This window comes from Vicia villosa, linkage group LG3, assembly GCF_029867415.1.
Source record: "Vicia villosa cultivar HV-30 ecotype Madison, WI linkage group LG3, Vvil1.0, whole genome shotgun sequence".
Lineage (NCBI taxonomy): Eukaryota > Viridiplantae > Streptophyta > Magnoliopsida > Fabales > Fabaceae > Vicia > Vicia villosa.
This window is the reverse complement of record NC_081182.1, coordinates 127,134,042-127,148,781: the sequence shown is the minus strand read 5'-3', so window position 1 is coordinate 127,148,781 and position 14,740 is coordinate 127,134,042. Positions and strand designations below refer to the sequence as shown.

At 37.7% G+C, this 14,740-nt stretch overlaps 1 protein-coding gene across 1 annotated transcript; it reads left to right on the top strand.

The window, feature by feature from the left end:
- The first annotated feature begins 5,950 nt into the window (after positions 1–5,950).
- On the top strand, positions 5,951–6,412 carry LOC131658931 (uncharacterized). The gene has a single exon (XM_058928179.1). The coding sequence runs from the start codon at positions 5,951–5,953 to the stop codon at positions 6,410–6,412; it is 462 nt and encodes a 153-aa protein (XP_058784162.1).
- Positions 6,413–14,740: the final 8,328 nt, after the last annotated feature.

The following is a 14,740-nucleotide window of genomic DNA, read 5'->3' as shown; positions in this document are numbered from 1 at the left end:
AACATTAAATGCAATGTTGTACGGAACACGTAAAGCATTAAATGCTCCCAACGGTCATCTTCTCAAGTGCCTATAAATATGAAGTTCTGATGAGAAGCAAGGTTACCACTCCTGAACTAACTTATTCTGAAAAACTTGCTGAAACGCTGTTCAACTCAAAGCTCAGAAACATCATCTTCATCAAAGCTCACTACATTGCTGTTGTAATATATTAGTGAGATTAAGCTTAAACGTTAAGAGAAATATCACTGTTGTGATTATAGCTTTTCAAAAGCATTTGTAATACTCTTAGAATTGATTACATTAATTTGTAAGTAACTAGAGTGATCAAGTGTTGATCAGGATACTCTAGGAAGTCTTAGCTTGTGTCTAAGAAGTTGTAATTAGAGTGATCAGGTGGTGGTCAGGATACTCTAAGAAAGTCTTAGCTTATGTCTAAGCATTTGTTCCTAGAGTGATCAGGTTGTGATCAGGATACTCTAGAAGACTTAGTCGTGGGCTAAGTGGAAAACCATTGTAATCTGTTACGATTAGTGGATTAAATCCTCAGGTGAGGTAAATCACTCCGTGGGGGTGGACTGGAGTAGTTTAGTTAACAACGAACCAGGATAAAAATAACTGTGCAATTTATTTTTATCGTCCAAGTTTTTAGACTACACTTATTCAAACCCCCCCTTTCTAAGTGTTTTTCTATCCTTCAATTGGCATCAGAGCGCCGGTTCTAAGGTGCAAGCACTTAACCGTGTTTAGAAAAGATTCAGGAAGAGAAAAACGCTTCAGTAAAAGATGGCTGGTGAAATTTCAACAGATCCACCTACATCTACATCAGGCTCTGCTGAGCAATACAATGGTAACAATGGTTATACTAGACCACCAGTATTTGATGGTGAAAACTTTGAATACTGGAAAGATAAACTGGAAAGTTACTTTCTTGGTCTAGATGGTGAACTATGGGATCTTCTGATGGATGGTTACAAACATCCAGTGAAAGCTAGTGGCGTAAAGCTTACAAGGCAAGAAATGGATGATGATCAGAAGAAGCTTTTCAAGAATCATCATAAATGTAGAACTGTTTTGCTGAATGCTATCTCTCATGTTGAGTATGAGAAGATATCTAACAGGGAAACGGCCTATGATATATATGAGTCATTGAAAATGACCCATGAGGGAAATGCTCAAGTCAAGGAGACTAAAGCTCTTGCTCTAATCCAGAAATATGAAGCCTTCAAGATGGAGGATGATGAAAACATTGAGAAGATGTTCTCAAGATTTCAAACGCTAACTGCTGGATTGAGAGTTCTGGATAAAGGCTACACCAAGGCTGATCATGTAAACAAGATCATCAGAAGCTTACCCAGAAGATGGGGTCCAATTGTGACTGCATTCAAGATTGCCAAGAATCTGAATGAAGTGTCTTTGGAAGAGCTTATCAGTGCCTTGAGAAGCCATGAAATAGAGCTAGATGCAAACGAGCCTCAGAAGAAAGGTAAGTCTATTGCATTAAAATCAAATGTTAAAAAATGCACTAACGCTTTTCAGGCTAGAGAAGAAGATCTTGAAGAAGAAGAAGATGAACTGTCCATGATCTCCAGAAGGGTAAACCAACTCTGGAAGAGCAAGCAAAGGAAGTTCAGAGGCTTCAGAAGTTCAAAGAGATTTGAACGTGGAGAATCTTCTGGTGACAGAAGATCTGACAAGAAGAAGGCTGTCTGCTATGAGTGCAATGAGCATGGACATTACAAGAACGAGTGTCCAAAACTTCAGAAGGAGAATCCCAAAAAGAAGTTTCATAAGAAGAAAGGTCTTATGGCAACATGGGATGATTCTGAATCAGAATCAGAATCAGACTCTGAAGGAGAACAAGCCAACTTCGCGCTGATGGCTACAGAAGATGATGGATCAGAATCTACATCAGAATCAGATTCTGAAGAGGTATTTTCTGAACTATCTAGAGAAGAGTTAGTTTCCAGTTTAACAGAACTTCTGGAACTCAAGGCTCATCTTAGTATCAAATACAAAAAGCTGAAGAAGCAGTTTGAATTTGAAACTAAGAAGCTGGAAGTGGAAAACTCTGAACTGAAGGAAAAAGTTTTAAATTTATCCAAAGATAGTGGATCTCCTTCTGAAACAGAAAAATCCATTCCTAGCATGAATCATATTCTGAAAGAATATGACTCGAGCTTCAGAAAGTTATTATCTAGAAGTATTGGCAGAATTCATCTTGCTTCTATGATATATGGTGTTTCTGGAAACAGAAGGTTTGGTTTTGGCTATGAGGGTGATACCTCACATAAATTTGAACCTGTTGATGATCTGAAGATCACATACAAGCCATTGTATGATCAGTTCAAATATGGCCTTGCTCATGATATTAGGCTCACTTCACATGCACAGAAGTTTAACACTGTTCACACCAAGAAGCATGTGACACATCCTAAGAAATATCATGCTGACAAACCTAAAGAATATCATGCTGTTCCTCCTGTTAAATATTTTGCTAAACCCAAGTTCAATCAGAACTTGAGGAGAACTAACAAGAAAGGACCCAAGAAATTGTGGGTACCTAAGGAGAAGATAATTTCTGTTGCAGATATCCTTGGCGGCAAAGAGGACAAAAAGCAAAATGTCATGGTACCTGGACTCAGGGTGCTCGCGACACATGACGGGAAAAAGGTCTACATTCCAAGACCTGTTGCTTAAACCAGGTGGAGAAGTCAAGTTTGGAGGAGATCATAAGGGCAAAATCATTGGCTCTGGAACCATAAGTCTTGGTAACTCTCCTTCCATAACTAATGTACTTCTTGTAGAAGGATTAACGCATAACTTATTGTCCATAAGTCAATTAAGTGACCATGGTTATGACATAATCTTTAATCAAAAGTCTTGCAAGGCTGTAAGTCAGAAGGATGGCTCAATCCTATTTACAGGCAAGAGAAAGAACAACGTTTACAAGACAGATCTTCAGGATCTTGAGAATCAGAAGGTGACTTGTCTTATGTCTGTTTCTAAAGAGCAATGGGTATGGCACAGAAGATTAGGACATGCTAGTTTGAGAAAGATTTCTAAGATTAACAAACTAAATCTTGTCAGAGGACTCCCAAATCTGAAATACAAATCAGATGCTCTTTGTGAAGCATGTCAGAAGGGCAAGTTCTCCAGACCTGCATTCAAGTCTAAGAATGTTGTTTCTTCCTCAAGGCCGTTAGAACTCTTGCACATTGATCTGTTTGGCCCAGTCAAAACAGCATCTGTCAGAGGGAAGAAATATGGATTAGTCATCGTTGATGATTATAGCCGCTGGACATGGGTGAAGTTCTTGAAACACAAGGATGAGTCTCATTCAGTGTTCTTTGAATTCTGCACTCAGATCCAATCTGAGAAAGAGTGTAAAATCATAAAGGTCAGAAGTGATCATGGTGGCGAATTTGAGAACAGATTCTTTGAGGAGATCTTCAAAGAAAATGGTATTGCCCATGATTTCTCTTGTCCTAGAACTCCACAACAAAATGGAGTTGTAGAGCGAAAGAATAGGACTCTACAAGAAATGGCCAGAACCATGATCAATGAAACCAATATGGCTAAACATTTCTGGGCAGAAGCAGTAAACACTGCGTGTTATATTCAGAATAGAATCTCTATCAGACCTATTCTAAATAAGACTCCTTATGAATTGTGGAAGAACAGAAAGCCCAACATTTCATATTTCCATCCTTTTGGATGTGTATGTTTTATTCTGAATACTAAAGATCATCTTGGTAAGTTTGATTCTTAAGCCACACTGTTCTGTGTCATATGATTCTAATATATGCTCTGTTATGTTATTTTATACATAATAGTATAATAATGGAAACGAACATGATTAAGAGATGAATTAAAATTGAAAATAGTAGAAATATTGGATCGTGAAACAGTAGCAATAGTAAAACAGTAGGAATTATAGAACAAATATATTTCAAACAGTCCCGTTAGATCGAAATAGCCGAATTAAGCGGTATAATTAGTTGTCCGGAATTTGATGAAAATTTACGTGGTAGCTAAGTTTAATTAGTATATTAACGTGGTGGTGTTATTTTGTTGGAATTTTGATATTTTATGAATCGATCGAAATTGTGTTTGATGTGAATATCCTTTATAATTAAATGTTGGTCTTGAGATGGAAAATAGTGTAAATATTAGGATATTATTTATTTGAAAATGAATTGAAAATAGAATATTGAATTGAATTAATATAATATGATTATTAATTGGTTGATTTAATCAATAGTAGAATTAATTTCAATAAGTCTATTTAATTGGAAAATACTTAGACTAGGATAAATTATTCGGTTTATCGGTAAATTACGAGATCTTGAGAAATTGACCGTAATTGTGTTTTGGTTGAATATTTGTGTTGAGAATAATATATTGAGATGCCAATGATGTTGCTTTGATAATTAAAGTTATCTCTAATTGAGTTAGATGTTAATTTGGAAGTTGTTTTGGCTTATTTAATATATTGGCATATTGTGATTATTTTGCGAATTGGCTGCAATTTGTGATTTTGTTTTGGATGCTTTTGTTGCGATTAATGTTGTGATTTCCAATATGATTATTTTGTGCATTCTTATGTGAATAGCCTCATAGTGTGAATTATAGCAAATTTTAATATTGTGTATATAACGCTATGAATTGATAAGTTGTGTTGTGAGCCTTTGGCTAAAGTGGAACGGTGTGATGTTGATATGTGACCGTTGTTGTGTTGGTGTTATGTCGTTATTTCGTTGTCAAATCGTATTCGTTGCATGTTTCCACATAGCATAGCATAACATAAAGTTGAACGGTGTGATGTTGATATGTGACCGTGTTGAAGGCTTTGCCTTATGCCTCGGAATTACTGGCAATGTTCTAAGTTGGGAGTTTTACTCCAATGGTACCACATGCATATGCATAGTTGAGTCGCATTCGAGTCGTTGTCAGTTGTTGTTGGTTGAAGTTGTTGTTTATGCATTGTGATGCTTATGTGTTGACTTGTTGAAGATGTCGATGTGTTGATATCAAGACTATTCTTTGATGGTGATCTTTGTGTTGTTTATGTTGATGTTGTATGAAATGGTGATTCATTTATATTCCTTACCTAATATATTATTTATCATAATCCTATTTATATAGTTTGATATCTCACCCTTTCTGTTTGAATGTTGCCTCCACGTGGGTAACGTGCAGGTAATCCAGATGAGTAGCTGTTTCCGCTTATAGTCGAGTTTTGGGTGTCATTGCTCTGATACGTAGCACTTGGGGGAAATGAACACTTGCTTGATGTTGTTATTTGCTTATTGAACCTTATGATGTATTTGAGGATTTGTTTGTATTGTTTCTTTTTATGATTCAAAAGATGTTATGTCTTAATTGTTGAATCATTGTGAATCTGTTGCATGTTGAACCTAAGTTTGGGTTATGCTATGGATACTATGTTATTCAAAAGTAGAGATATATGTTATGAGTTTTGTTCACTCCAATCCTGATAGTGTTATGTATTAGTTTAAAAAGCATGACAGGTTTATGTTTATGTTGAATGTGTGACATCCTGATTCTGTTGAGAATTTTTATACTCTGATATTTTATGCATAAATGCTTGGGGTAGATTTGGGGTGTTACATTAGTGGTATCAGAGCAGGTCAGTCTTGTCCGGCCAAGTGTCGAGTCGTAGTCTAGTCTAACAATCATGTATTGTTGTTTGTGCTGATTGTTTTTGTGTTGTAGTGACGCTATGGCTGGGAGGAATGATGCTGCGATAGCTGCTGCTTTGGAAGCGGTGGCTCAGGCTATGCAAAACCAACCGAATGCTGACGAGAATGCTGGATATCGTAGTTTGGCGACTTTCCAAAGGGAGAATCCGCCGGTGTTCAAGGGTACGCATGACCCTGATGGTGCTCTTGATTGGTTGAAGGAGCTCGAGCGAATCTTCCGTGTTATGGATTGCACTCCTGCTCAGAAGGTCAGATATGGCACTCATATGCTGGCTAAGGAAGCTGATGATTGGTGGTTGGAGACGCTTGCTAGGTTGGAGTTTTCAGGTGAGGAAGTCACATGGAATGTGTTCCGTAGGGAATTTCTAAGGAAGTACTATCCTGAAGATGTTCGGGGTAAGAAAGAGATAGAATTCCTAGATTTGACGCAAGGGAACAAGTCCGTGACTGAGTATGCTGCCAAGTTCACTGAGTTGATTAAGTTCTATCCTCACTTTGATGGCGAAGGTGCTGAATTTTCTAAGTGCATCAAGTTTCAGAATGGATTACGCTCGGAGATCAAGAAGGCTGTTGGGTACCAAAAGATCCGTTTGTTTTCTGATTTGGTTGACAGTTGTAGGATCTTTGAGGAAGATAGTAATGCTCATCACAAGATGGTTAGTGATAGAAGGGGCAAGAATCAATAAAGCCGTGGGAAACCGTATGATGCTGGTAAAGGGAAACAAAGAGTTACTCATGGTCAGAGGTCTAGTGGGGGAGATGCTCCTGCTAGGTTTGTATGCTTCAAGTGTGGTCAACCTGGTCATAAGAGCAATGCTTGTACTGCTGATGCGAGGAAGGCATGAATGAATCAGAACATAAAATATGTATCAGAACATATAGTATGTATCAAAGCACAAAAAAATGTATCAGAGCATATAATATGTATCAGAGTCACATAAAAATGCATCAGAACATATAAGGAATAAGAATGTGTGAGAGCATATTCTGCCACGAGAATATGAGAACATTTTTCCATCTTGCTTCTGATCTTGAAGCTTCACAGCACTAAGCTTGCTTCAGATTCCATGAGCATGTTTCAATATAGAATTGCTTTTCCTCATGTCTTTCCTTCTCATGTTGAGCTTTTTCAGAATGTCTTCAATCTTGCAAAAAATCTCAAGCATAGAACTTGCAAGTTCTGTTAGAAATGTGGAGACTTACTCCCAGCAACTGATAATATAAATCAAATCATTTATCACATTTTCTCCCCCTTTTTGTCATAACATTAAAAAGCATAAAAGATTCAAGATGAAAAATAAACAATATGAGATAAGAAGATAATATTCATTGATTTCAACAAAAAATTATCAGAAGATACAAAAGGAGATGCACAGAAACAAATGCTAGAATAAAGAGACAGCTAAGACACCAAAGACTACGACTAGCCTAGTTTGGAAACTATCTTGGCCAGAAGTTCATGAATCCCAGCATTGCTTTCCTTTTGTTCCTTTATGAAGTCTCTGAACTCTTCATGTGCTATATCATGCTTATCCAGGCGAGAAGCAAGAACATCTTGATTCTGTTGAAGAGCCTTGATAGCGTTCACCAGACGGAGGGTTCAACAGAAGAATATGCATTTATATCATTCAGAGGGAAAGCATTACCAGCAGCAGCATCTAGAGTGAGAACATCACCTTGATCTTCCTGAACAGGACTTTTCTCAGAAGGATGATTCTCAGCATCTTCCATCTCAACATCTGAATCTGATTCAGAAGCAATCTCAGCATATTCTGGATCCGGAATCACAGAATCTTCATTATCCAAAGCTTGAAGAATCTCAGCCAGATTCTTTGGAGGAATGGGAGCAGCAACTTATGAAGTGTAGACAACTTCAGGGATGACCATATTTGGTGCTTCCTCATAAGGATTCACCGTTAGCCTGTTGAATAACCATTGGAAGTCTCCAGTCAGAACCGAATATTGAGGCTTCCAAACAACCATCTCCCAAGAATGTGCTTCTTGTTCAGCTTCTGAAAGTTCTGCTAGTTCACCAACAAAATCTTTCTCTTCAAAACAATGTCTGCCTCCAAGACGACTGTGCCAGAAGTCTTCATAAGGTCTGAGAATCTTGCGAGGACCTGGGGCTATTGCTATGCACCTCTTCTGAAGCTCCCGAAACATAGAGTCCATCTTTCTTCTGAAGATTCTCTAGAGATTTCCGAAAGCCACATCATCCATCCTGGTTTGATATGCAGCTTTCAAGGCATCTAACCCTTCCTGCATCCTAAAGTTTACAACTCCAAAATGTACACCAATAGAAAGTTCCTTAGGGAATTTGAATTTTAGTTTCGGAGTCTGGTTTCAGAAGGAAGTAGGGCTGAGGTTCTCTATCAAGACAAAGAGATGATTCTCCTTCATTCTCAGAGTCTAACACCACAAATTCAGGTTCAGGACGAGGCTTGGGTGTGTAATTGCAATCACGAAGCAATTGCTCATGTGATGCAGCATCAGGGAGGTCAGAGGTGGAGGGATTATTTTGAGTGGGAGATGAGATGGGTTCATAGTTTGCATGAGGAGGAGGTTGAGAAGTGCAGATATTTGAGTGAGGAGGAAAGAGGGTTTGAAAGGGTTGGATATCAAGAACGAGGGTTTCGAGGGGATGGTCAGAAGAAGCGATGGTTAAGGGTGGAGAGGGAGGAATGAGAGTATTTTGTGATAGGTAAAGAAGGAGGGGTAAGAACATTGGTTTGGGGAGAAGAAGAAGGTGTGAGAACTTGGGTGAGTTGAGGTGATTTTGATGGGACTGTTTCTGGTAGAATTTCTAGTTAAGGGTTAATCGGAACTTCTGTTGGTACAGATTCTGAATGTAAAACAGATACATAGACAGGTTCACTAATATGTATACCTTTGGACATATTATGAAGAGCTTCAAATTCAGCTTCAAGTCTTCTCTGCTTCTTCTTCTTCTCATACGCAATCTTTGCCTTCCCAAGAGAAATTTCCCTTCTTCTGGCAGTTTCCAGTCACTCTTTCTCTCTATCCACAGCTTCTTGACCTTCAATTCTTGAGTTGCTGCTTCTTGATTTACTTCTTCTTGCTGATTCATAGCTTCTGGGATCTCTTCTTCTTCATCCGAGTCTTCTATTATTAATTTTCTTTTCCTCTTCTTCTTCTTCTCTACTTCCTTTCCATCTTCTACATTCTTATTTTTCAACTTTCTCCTTTTCTTCTTCTTCATCTCAGCACCTTCTTGTTCAGTATTTTTATTTTCAACTAATACTTCCTGATTTTCTTCAGCAGTAACTTCTCTTTCAGCAGCATTCTCATTAACTACTGCAGAAGCTTCTTCTTGAGTTTCCTTCTCCTGGCTGACAGAAGGACGGTCAAACTTACGCTTTATCCTTCTTTCTTTATTTTCAATAACTTCAGGTGCAGCTTCTGAAACTGCAGGCCTGGAAGTGGAAGCTTTCTTGCGACCACCTTTAGCAGGAGCATCTTGAGCACCACCTTCTTTGAGAGTGTCAAGATATAGAGCCCTAACTTCTGGCAGCCCGCTTCTGAAGAACGTTTCAAACTCAGCAAGAACAGGACTTCTTCTGCTTCTTGCTCCAGGGAGAGGTTCAGGAATGAATCTAACAGCTTGAATAAGATTCATCTTCCTCAAGGTGTTAGCATTCAAGCAAATTCCTGTAGTCATAACAGGATCCTTGATGATTCCCTAAACTTCCAAGTCTTCAATAGTCTTGGAGTGAACCAGAAGATTGGTAATGATTCTTCCAAAAGGAATAACATTTCCTTTCTTCGTTCTGAACGCATTTTTGGAGTCCCTTACAACATGCCACATATGATTAAAAATTATGTAGATAATGTCAACCTTCTTCTGAGTGTCAATGCAGTACAGAATGTATTGCTGCTCTTTATTGACGAAATCTGGAGAATGGGTTGATTTTCTATGATAGAAACACCCTAGAAGAATATTGTTCCAGACTTTGTAAAGATCCTTCATGTCTTTGGCACGCTTTGTTTTCTCTACATTTGTGTAGAGTTCAGCCAGAACGGCATCCCAATCTGTTCTCTAATCTAATTCAAAGACACCTTTAGGATTTCTCAAATCGAACATCATTCTCATAATGTTCTCAGTGATGACAACCATTCTTCCATGAACAAAGGATATAATGGCTTAAGGGGCTACTACAGCATGAACCCAAAATTCCTTTACTAGTTCTGGGTAAACCGGTCCACAGAACTCAAAAAACAATGACGTCCACCCTTGAAAGAGCATGTTATCCTTGAGATGAAACTCATGTTCTTTAAGACTGTCAAAGTCAACCACTAATTCATATATCACTTCTAACTCATTCCTAGGAATCGAGCAAGTGACTATAGGAACAATTTGTTGTTCTTCTCCTTGATTATGTTGCTGAGACAAGGTACCAACTACTTGCGATGAAGAAGCATCCATTTGAGCACTATTGAGATTTCTGGATTTCTTCTTGGTTTTGTGTTTAGGGTTAGAGAAAAGGGCAAACAAGGTGCAGAAATGCATGCAAGAAGAGAGAGAATGAGAGCGAAAAAGATAAACATTATGATTTGAAATGTATATATAGGGGCGGATTTGAAAAAGAATGCAATTAATTTATGAGAATGAATAGTTACAGAACCAAATGAAATCAAATGCATTAAATGATGAGTGACGTTAGGTGAGAGAACGTGATATTTGAAATGATTTACACAATTACCTAGGGCGGCGTCCCATCAGTTTCACGCACGCTTTTACCTATCATGTGAACACGTGTTCACCATCAGAAAGCACTTGATGACAACTGTTACAGAATTTTCTTCTGATGAAAGATAGAACTTCTCATCTTCTGATTCTGGTAAATTTTTCTGACTACCATTCTTTAGAAAAGATCTAGTTCTGATAGGATCATCTTTCTTTCCAAGAATGACATCTTCTGAGTGAGCAGAAGTTAGTCCTGAAGATCTTCTGATTGTTGGCTCTTCAGAAATTCTGAGGTTCTCTAAAGACGTAGCAACTTGATCTTCTGATCCTTTGCTTCTGAGATCCTCAGCTTCTGATACTTTGCTTTTTGGTTCTTCAGCTTCTGAGATTGAGATATCTATATCTGCAAAATTCTCAAACTGCTTTGGCTTTTCAAGACCAAGCTTATCATCAAATCTGATATTGATTGATTCTTCTACAACCATTGTTTCAGTATTGTATACTCTGTAGCTTTTAGAGCGTTCAGAATATCCAAGAAGAAAACACTTTTGTGCCTTAGAATCAAACTTACCAAGATGATCTTTAGTATTCAGAATGAAACAAACACATCCAAAAGGATGAAAATATGAAATGTTGGGCTTTCTTTCTTCCACAATTCACAAGGCGTCTTATTTAGAATAGGTCTTATAGAGATTCTATTGTGAATATAACATGCTGTATTTATTGCATCTGCCCAGAAGTGCTTAGCCATATTAGTTTCGTTGATCATGGTTCTGGCCATTTCTTGTAGAGTCCTATTCTTTCGCTCTACAACTCCATTTTGCTGTGGAGTTCTAGGGCAAGAGAAATCATGGGCAATACCATTTTCTTTGAAGAACTCCTCAAAGTATATGTTCTCAAATTCGCCACCATGATCACTTCTGACCTTTATGATTTTGCACTCCTTTTAAGATTGAATCTGAGTGCAGAATTCATAGAACACTGAATGAGACTCGTCCTTGTGTTTTAAGAACTTTAACCATGTCCAGCTGCTATAATCATCTACGATGACTAATCCATATTTCTTCCCTCTAACAGATGTTGTTTTGACAGGGCCAAATAGATCAATGTGCAGAAGTTCTAACGACCTAGAGGAAGAGACAACATTCTTAGATTTGAATGCAGATTTGGAAAACTTGCCCTTCTGACATGCTTCACAAAGAGCATCTGATTTGTATTTCAGATTTGGGAGTCCTCTGACCAGATTTAGTTTTCAGTCTGAGAAATCTTTCTCAAACTAGCATGGCCTAATCTTCTGTGCCAGACCCATTGCTCTTCAGAAACAGACATAAGGCAAGTCACCTTCTGCTTCTCAAGATCAGAAAGATCAATCTTATAAATGTTGTTCTTTCTCTTGCCTTTAAATAGGATTGAGCCATCCTTCTGACTTACAGCCTTGCAAGACTTTTGATTGAAGATTATGTTTTAACCATTGTCACTTAATTGACTTATGGACAATAAGTTATGCGCTAATCCTTCTACAAGAAGTACAATAAGTTCCAGAGCCAATTATCTTGCCCTTCTGATCTCCTCCAAACTTGACTTCTCCACCAGACTTAAGCACCAGGTCTTGGAACGTAGACCTTCTTCCCGTCATGTGTCGCGAGCACCCAGAGTCTAGGTACCATGACATGTTGTGCTTTGTCTTCTTTGCTGCCAAGGATATCTGCAACAAAAATTATCTTCTCCTTAGGTACCCACAACTTCTTGGGTCCTTTATTGTTAGTTTTCCTCAAGTTCTGATTGAACTTGGGTTTAGCATAATAAACAACAGGAGGTACAGCATGATATTCTTTAGGTTTCGCAGCATGATATTTTCTAGGTTGTGTCACATGCTTCTTAGTGTGTGTAGCATGAAAGCTTTTTTCATGTGAAGTGAGCCTAATATCATGTGAGTGGCCATATTTGAAATGATCATACAATGGCTTGTATGTGATTTTCAAATCATCTACAGGTTCAAATTTGTGTGGGATATCACCCTCATAGACAACGCCAATCCTTTTGTTTCAAGAAACACCCTATATCATAGAAGCAAGATGGCTTCTTCCAATACTTCTAGATAAAAACTTTCTGATGCTCGAGTCATATTCTTTCAGAATATGATTTAGACTAGGAATGGATTTTTCTGAGTCAGAAGGATATCTTTGGATAATTTTAAGACTTTTTCCTTCAGTTCAGAATTTTCCACTTCCAGCTTCTTAGTTTCAGAATCAAATAGCTTTTTTAGCTTTTTGTATTTGATACTAAGATGAGCCTTGAGTTCCAGAAGTTCTATTAAACTGGAAACTAACTCTTCTCTAGATAGTTCAGAAAATACCTCGTCAGAATCTGATTCTAATGTAGATTCTGATCCATCATCAACAGTGGCCATTAGTGCAATGTTTGCCTGCTCGCCTTCAGAGTCTGATTCTGATTCTGAATCTGAATCATCCCACGTTTCCATAAGACATTTCTTCTTATGAAACTTCTTCTTGGGGTTCTCCTTCTGAAGTTTTGGACACTCATTCTTGTAGTGACCAGGCTAATTGCATTCATAGCATGTGACCTTCTTCTTGTCAGATCTTAAGCTTCCAGAAGATTCTCCTTTTTCAAGCTTCTTAGAACTTCTGAAGTTCTTGAACTTCCTATGCTTGCTTTTCCAGAGTTCGTTTACCCTTCTGGAGATCATAGACAGTTCATCTTCTTCTTCTAATTCTGATTCTTCAGAATCTTGCTCTTCTGCCTGAAAAGCGTTAGTGCATTTTTTATAATTGGATTTTAATGCAATAGACTTACCTTTCTTCTGAGGTTCATTAGCATCCAACTCTGTTTCATGACTCCTCAGGGCACTGATCAATTCTTCAAGAGAGACATCATTCAGATTCTTGGCAATTTTGAAAGCAGTCACCATAGGACCCCATCTTCTTGGCAAGCTTCTGATGATCTTCTTGACATGATCAGCCTATGTGTATCCCTTGTCAAGAACTCTTAATCCAGCAGTTAGCATTTAAAATCTTGAGAACATTTTCTCAATGTTTTCATTATCCTCCATCTTGAAGGCTTCATATTTCTGGATCAAGGCAAGAGCTTTGGTCTCCTTGACTTGGGCATTTCCTTCATGCGTCATTTTCAATGATTCATATATATCATAGGCAGTTTCCCTGTTAGATATCTTCTCATATTCAGCATGAGAGATAGCATTCAGCAAAACAGTCTTGCACTTGTGATGATTTTTGAATAGCTTCTTTTGATCATCACTCATCTCTTGTCTTGAGAGCTTTACACCACTAGCTTTCACTGGATGTTTGTAACCATCCACCAGAAGATCCCATAAGTCACCATCTAAACCTAGAAAGTAACTGTCGAGCTTATCTTTCCAATATTAAATGTTTTCCCCAACGAATACTGGTGGTCTAATATAGCCATTATTTCCATTTCCATTATACTGCTCTGTCATACCCCAATTTTTGACCCTAAAATCATAAATCATTTGCACTAATCAAGAGCACTATATTGAAGATCTATCTTTGATACTGTGATCATCTCTGAGGGGAATCATCAAGCACCAATGATTGTTTTATACTAACCAAATACTAAAAATATTGTTTTGTTTCTTTGTACGCTTTTGTTTTGTAGGTACTAAACCAAGACATCCATAAGCAAGGCATTTTCTACATTTTGACAGCATGAAATCGATTTCCCTCTTGGGTAAATCGATTTCCCTACAGCAATTTTTAACAAAATCACATTCTGGAACAGAGTGAAATCGATTTCACTCCTGGGGAAATCGATTTCCTTGAGGCGAAATTCAAAAAAAATAGAGAGGGAAGTTTGATTTGATTTTAGCACCTATTTTCCTTGACTATTTTTGTCATTTTACCAATTTTCCACCTCACCAAAATAATTCCCTTCATTAATTCCATTTTAACCTCATTTTACCATTTTTTACCATTTAAATGCCATTTAATTACCAATTAAACACAAGTTAATTAACCAAGAGCAAATGACCAAGTTGCCACTGCTCTTGCTCTCATCCTATAAATAGAGGTCACTACTCTCTCATTTCTCAAGCTTGGAGAGCCAAAAAATTGCTTGCAAATTCATTTCTCACCCTTTCCAAAACCCTCACCCAAAGTTCATTTTCATAGAATTAGTGAGATTCACATTGAATCTTGCTAATTTTGAAGTAAACCTCCTACATTTCACTCTTTTCTTTGTTTGTTCATCTCCAAATTTGAAGGATCTACACACTTTGTGCTTGTTCTTGAAGCTACTCCAAGATTTTTGTTCA

Bases quoted from the DNA above. Each gene is read 5' to 3' on its own strand.
- LOC131658931 (XM_058928179.1), top strand. From the start codon at position 5,951: ATGGATTGCACTCCTGCTCAGAAGGTCAGATATGGCACTCATATGCTG.